The sequence below is a fragment of the Nematolebias whitei genome, chromosome 19, assembly GCF_014905685.2.
Source record: "Nematolebias whitei isolate Nwh7 chromosome 19, NemWhi1, whole genome shotgun sequence".
NCBI classification, from domain to species: domain Eukaryota; kingdom Metazoa; phylum Chordata; class Actinopteri; order Cyprinodontiformes; family Rivulidae; genus Nematolebias; species Nematolebias whitei.
This window is the reverse complement of record NC_056516.1, coordinates 33,276,431-33,283,374: the sequence shown is the minus strand read 5'-3', so window position 1 is coordinate 33,283,374 and position 6,944 is coordinate 33,276,431. Positions and strand designations below refer to the sequence as shown.

The 6,944-nt window shown below is 39.5% G+C and overlaps 1 protein-coding gene across 1 annotated transcript in view; it reads left to right on the top strand.

Moving 5' to 3' along the window:
• LOC119425505 overlaps positions 1-6,944 on the top strand; it is a 20,146-nt gene that overhangs the window by 12,686 nt on the left and 516 nt on the right. The window contains exons 4-5 of the mRNA XM_037693034.1: positions 296-2,788; positions 6,516-6,633. Coding sequence (XP_037548962.1) covers positions 296-2,788; positions 6,516-6,633 — 2,611 coding nt within the window. The remainder of the gene's footprint in view (positions 1-295; positions 2,789-6,515; positions 6,634-6,944) is intronic.

The window sequence follows — 6,944 nt, the reverse complement described above, 5'->3', positions numbered from 1 at the left end:
ATATATATATATATATATATATATATATATTTATATATATGTGTGTGCTAATCAGTTCAAGATCTTTATTAAGTTAGGTCAAGGAATTACTACATAATTAAACAGACTATCAATTTTAGAACTCCTTTCTCATTTTCTTGAGACATAAGATGGTTAAAAAAATGACCATATGGCATTAGTGAAGTGCATCTTTTAAAATCAGTAAAACAATTCATGCTTGTGTGTGTGTATGTTTTCTGCAGATGATCGATCACATTTGAGCCACACGAACATCAGAACCATCATAACTTCAAAGTACTGGCTACAATGGGAAGTTTGTTGTTACATTATATGCAAAATCTTACCTGTCTCTTGTTTCTAACTAGCCCCTCACTGGCTTATTCACTGAAAAACTGCAGCATAAGTTATCAAGAGAATTCCTCTGTTGGTGTTTATTTGCATTGTGCAGAAAACGAACTCATCACTGTCCCTGATGACATCCCCAGAGATGCTGCTTACATAACACTTTTTAATAATATATTAATAAAAATTTACAAGGAAGATTTTGCTGGCATGTCAAAGCTGAAATATATGGATATTTCTAGCAATCAAATCGCTTTTGTGGACAATGGATCATTCGTTGACTTGGTTTCCCTAAAAACACTTGAAATGTCAGAGAACAACATCACCTCTTTGACTGGCAACATGTTTCAAGGTCTTTCCAACCTCACTGTGCTTTATCTCAGTGGAAACAAGATTCAGTTCATTAATACCTCGGCCGTCCAGTTCCTGGTCAACTTACAAGAACTGTATTTAGGCAAAAATAAGTTCCATCAACTCGCTGATATTCAATTCATTCTACAACTACCACAAATACAGAGGCTTGAGCTTAGACGTACTACATTGTCCTCCTTTGAAACTAAAGACCTGCCACTGAACTCCTCATCTAGTCTGAAAGAGCTGCTTGTTGAAGGTTTAAACTTCAAAAAGTTCAGCATCACAACACCAGTCTTTCCTAATCTCCAGATGTTAGATTTTGGTATAATTAAATTTAATCATACCATGATGTGGGAAATTCCTGACAAAACCTTACTGAAGAACATAACAGATCTGTATATTAATCAACTTGTGTTGTCCTTTAAAGGAATCCAAAAAGTCCTTAAGAGTCTCGACAAACTGAAAAATCTTAGATTGAATTATGTACAAATGTGGATTAAAAAGGGATTATTATCTACAGTCTGCAAAATACCAACTATGAGGAAACTGGAATTGCATAATATCAAATGGAACAATTGGACTTTGAATCTTGCACCTTGTTCTCAGCTGACAGAACTTAACCTGCAAACCACTTACATATCTGATCTTCAAACAGGTTTCATACAATCATTGAAGAACCTGCGTTCCCTAATTTTGGTCAACAACCAACTGACCAAAGTTCCACCTGGCATAAGGAGCCTCACTCTCCTTGAGATCTTGAGTATGGATTCAAATGTTATCTCTCAGTTGACCTGTGAGGATTTTGTGAACATGACACATCTTACAGCGCTTTCCCTAAGTAGTAACCATATAATAAAACTGGACAAATGTGTGTTTAAAAGTCTGACTGAACTAAAGTTTTTAGATGTGAGCAACAATCTGCTGCAAACATTTGAAGACACATTCAACGTTTCCCTCCATAAGCTAGAGATCTTGGAAATTAGCCACAACCCTCTGATAACTCTAGGAATGGGGGATTTTCAAGGTTTAAAGTCGCTAAAACAACTGGATGTAACATCCATGTCTCTTGAAAAGTTGACCTGTAAAACAGTTCTAGGACTAAACAACCTTAAAGCGCTTACTGTATTTCTTCCAAGAGAATCTGAGATCGACTTCAGAGAACTAAAACACATAGAAATGATCACAATCTACACAAATGCTGGCAGCGCTTTCAAAATTCCTCAACTAACCAGTTATGAAGCCCAAACTCACTTAACATTTTTGAAAAGTCTCACAGTAATTAACAGTGGCACTTCATTTGCGCTACCAAAGCAGATGTTTCAGATTTTTAAACACCTGGAATATTTTAAGGCTAACAGAGTTTATGGTAATCCTCCTGATGTGGACACATTTCAATTTAATTCACAGCTCAAGACTCTGATATTTGCAGATTCAGATTTATCACATTTGAATCCTGGACTGTTTCTACCAATCCCAAACCTGGAGATTCTTGGTCTCTCTTTGTCTAAGTTCAAGTCTTTGGATTTTCTGGCACAAGCCAATCTTTCTGCACTCAGATACCTGGAAGTGACTGACAATGAGATCAATGTGATTAATGAGACTGTGTTCCAGTTTCTCCCCTCTCTAACATACTTGAACCTGGACAATAACCCGTTCATCTGTAAATGCTCAAATGCAGGTTTCATCCAGTGGCTAAAGGGCAACAAGCAAACACAGGTGGTAAACGCTTATCGGTATAAATGTTCCTTTCCTGTGGACAAACAAGGAACCTTGTTACTAGACTTTGATATCAAGTCCTGCTGGAACGATGGCAGCTTCTTTTACTTCATCTCCAGCTCTTGTCTGGTTGTTCTGACTCTCCTCACTTCCTTCTTCTACCACTTCCTGAAGTGGCATCTAGCCAACACTTTCCAACTCCTCCTGGCCTTTCTCTACGACAACAAGATGAGGAAGAAGGGAGATCCTCATCAGTTTGATGCCTTTGTGTCCTACAACGTCCACGATGAGGACTGGGTTTACAGAGAGATGCTTCCAGTTTTAGAGGGACAGCAAGGCTGGAGACTCTGTCTGCACCACAGAGACTTCCAACCAGGTATTTTTTTTCTTATTTTAAATAAGTAAATTATTATACCAAGTTCTAGATATTAGTCACATGTTAATAGCATTTTTGTTTCAGAATCTAGGACACGTATATCGGTAAATTCATTTTTTACACCTGAACATTGTCATTTTTTTATTTTTAGCCAGCTTGTAGAAAGTTTAGAACTGACAGCTTTTGTTGTTAATTATTAGATATAGGGACATATTATGTCACTTCACTGACAAGAAATAAGTCAGTATTGTGCAAGCTGTTGAGTAAAACTGGCCAGGCATAATCCATTCATTATCTTTTACCTGCTTCTTCCTTTTCGGTTCATGGGGTCACTCATGCCCATGTCCAGCTATCACTGTAAGAGAGGTGGGGTACACCCTGGACAGGTCACAAGTCCATCACAGGGACACATAGAAACAAATGAGACAAACAAACAAGTACTCTCTCTCTCACCAAAGGACAATTTAGAGTTACCAGTCAGCCTAACATGCATGTTTGTGGTCTGTGGGAGGAAACCAGAGTGCCCGGAGAAAGCCCATGCAAACTGGTTGAAAACAACAAAGTACATGCTCAATAATCCAGGTATAAAATCCAACATTTTTCAGTCAGGTCATCTAGAGCTGTTGGGGGAAGAATCAGTTTTGTTGTGCGTTTCCTTGACTGATGAAGCCTTCCGGATCGAAGGCGAAATGTTTCAGCACCAAAAAAGAAACTGATCAGATGACCTGACTGAAAAATGTTGGATTTTATACCTGGATTATTGAGCATGGATTTAGTTGTTTTCAACCAGTTTGACAAGACTGTCAACAAGGAAGAGGGCCGGCAATGGAGGAGGGGCGTACCAAAGAGACCATCTTATCACAAGCAGAACTGGTTTGTTCCACTTTGGAGTAAGCTGTTGGGGGAAGAATCAGTTTTGTTGTGCGTTTCCTTGACTGATGAAGCCTTCCGGATCGAAGGCGAAACGTTTCAGCACCAAAAAAGAAACTGACCAGATGACCTGACTGAAAAATGTTGGATTTTATACCTGGATTATTGAGCATGTACTTTGTCAGTTTCAAATTGTTTCACAGCATGCATTATAGTACCAATGTTCTGGAGAATATTTGGACTCTTTTCCACTTTGGAACTGCTTCATTGAAGTCATTGGATCAGTAGAGTTCATATGTTTAGGAGTGACTCACAGGATGCACAACATATGGAGTTCAGACATTGCAAAATTTAGAAATATACTTTAATAAACACAACCATCTATCCATCCATTTTCTTCCTCTTATCCGGGGTCGGGTTGCAGGGGTAGCAGCCTAAGTAGGGAGAGAGTTCCAGACTTCCCTCTCCCCAGTCTCTTGGGCCAACTCCTCCAGGGGAATCCCAAGGCTTCCCCAGCCAGCAGAGAAACATAGTCCCTCCAGCGTGTTCTGGGTCTTCCTCTAGTTCTCCTCCCGGTGGGACGTGCTCAGAACACCTCAACAGGGAGATGTCCAGGAGGCATCTTAACCAGATGTCCGAGCCACCTCAACTGGCTTCTCTGGACATGGAGAAGCAGCGGCTCTACTTTGAGTCCCTCCCGGATGACCGAGCTTCTCACCCTATCTCTAAGGGAAAGCCCAGACACCCTGTGGAGAAAACTCATTTCGGCCACTTGTATATGTGATCTCATTCCGGTCACAACCCAAAACTCATGTATATAGATGAAGGTAGGAACGTAGATCGACTGGAAAATTGAGAGCTTCGCCTTTTGACTCAGCTCTCTCTTCACGATGACAGACTGGTACAGCGCCCGATTCACTGTTGACGCCGCACCTATCCACCTATCGATCTCTCACTCCATTTTTCCCTCATGCATGAAGAAGTCCCCGAGATACTTAAACTCCTCCACTTGGGGCAGGACATCCTCCCCGAACCAGAGAGGGCACTCTACACTTTTATGGCTCAATACCATGGCCTCGGATTTGAAGGAACTAATCCTCATCCCGGTCGCATCACACTCGGCTGCGAACCGCTCCAGAAAAAGCTGTAGATCACGAACTGATGAAGCCAATAGGATCACATTATCTACAAAAAGCAAAGACGCAATCCTAAGGTCACCAAAATGGATCCCCTCATCACCTTGGCTGTGCCTAGAAACCACAATAACCATCTAGACAGGCAAAAGAGAATTCCCCCAACTAAAATAACCAAAAACAGGGAGAAGCCTCTAACCAGCCACCAGTTGACCGTCGGATTCAGACCGCTCCTCTCATCCCATGGTCCAGGAAAGTAACCCCACAGTCAGAAACCACAATACACAGACTGCTGGTAACTCCCAGGCCCAGCTAACAATCATGAAGCTAAATAGCAAATTGTGACAAGGTGCAACAAGCTGGCATCTCCATAAAAAAGTGGGAGAAAGTTAAGAAATGGAGAACCAACAACCACTGGATGTACATGTTGGTCTTTCCTTTCTGCCCTTTGCTCTTCTAAAAGGCGGAGCTTGTTCTTTTCAAAGTCCCGACAGCCAATCAGCAGGAAAAAAAACATACATCAATTAGGTGGACACTCATTCACAAATATGACACAGGGACATGTAACTTGATCAAGTAGTTTTGTCTGAAGATCCCGTTGTTTTGCTATAGAGTAACTTGGAGGTGCTGAATAAAAAACACAACCTGCCTGACCTAAACTAAAACTATGTTTTGGTACTAGAAATCTGTCATATCAAAATGGTTTATAACAAACACCTTGTTCCTGCGTAAGACTCTTCACTAATGCATGTAGCACCAAAACACCCTTGGTAATGATCAAGCCTTTAGGTATCATTTATTTATATTTAAATATGTTTAAATAAGGTTTTATGCAGAAATTTGTTTTGCACAACAAACTCTGACGTAGCAAGTACAATCAATCAAAAACATATTAAAAACAACTGTATATGTAACACAGTTTAAAATAGGTTATGAAAACATGTTAAAAGATTGTTTTATTTGTTCTAGTTCTGACAGAAAAATGTTTGACAAGTTTCTGAAATTAAATCTTGAAATGTATTTATGATGCACTCAATCAGGGTAAAAACAGAAGGTAGTTTTTGCTAATTGTTCATTAACTACAATATGGATGTCAGAATCACCAGTTGTAGGGCGCATCCTCATTTCTCAGTTCAAAGCAGGAGATGTTCTTCAAGTTTGAAGAATCAAATAGGAGCAATGTACTGGTTCTCTTTTTTCTTCTTTTAAAGAAAACTTCTTCTAATGTTATTTGTTCCTCGTTTGATTTTTATCTGCTTCCTGTAAGAAGGGCAGTGAAGTGAGACGACAGAGATGCAGAGATGCAGATTATTTTCTTTCTAGTTTCATATCCCCTCTCACAACTGCAGGTCTACATGTTCAGATGCTCACACGTTACTGGTATCCATCTGGGTCATGGTTTCAAATTCAGTTAATTAAACTAACATTTGCACTTCTCACATTTAAAGGTGTGGTGTGGAGCAGCAGTGTTATGACTTGAATTCAAAAGCTTCAATCTGCTTCAGTCTGCAACAACCAGAAATATTAAAACTCAGGGTCAGGGGTCAATCATGGCTTATTAACCCATTTTATAGTTCCAAGCAAAACTAGAACTTCCAGTGCATTGCTTCATTAAAAAATTGAATAAGATATTGTTTTATTTCCCCATCTGGTGAGACAGTGTGTCTCATGTGAGAGGATAATGTTTAAATCGTTTTAAAACACCTTGTTTGTTGTGTCCACAGGTAAACCCATCATGGAGAACATCAGTGATGCCATTTATGGCAGCAGGAAGACCATCTGTGTGATCAGCCACCACTACCTGCAGAGTGAATGGTGCTCCAGAGAGATCCAGATGGCCAGGTGGGGGCGCTGTTTTATATTTGATTTATCATCTGAACCTGTGTCTGTTGGAAACTATTCTGTCCTCATTAATTATCACTGACTGAAGTGTATAGAAAAAAATATGTAAACATTCTAAAGATTACATTTTACACGTAACGGGGCATAATATATATGTATGTATATATATATATATATATATATATATATATATAACTATAATAAATCTTTAAGAAAATGTGCAAATTTGAAATACAGCCACAATTTATGTATGTATAGATGTGTATAGATGACAGACAGACAGACAGACAGACAGACAGACAGACAGACAG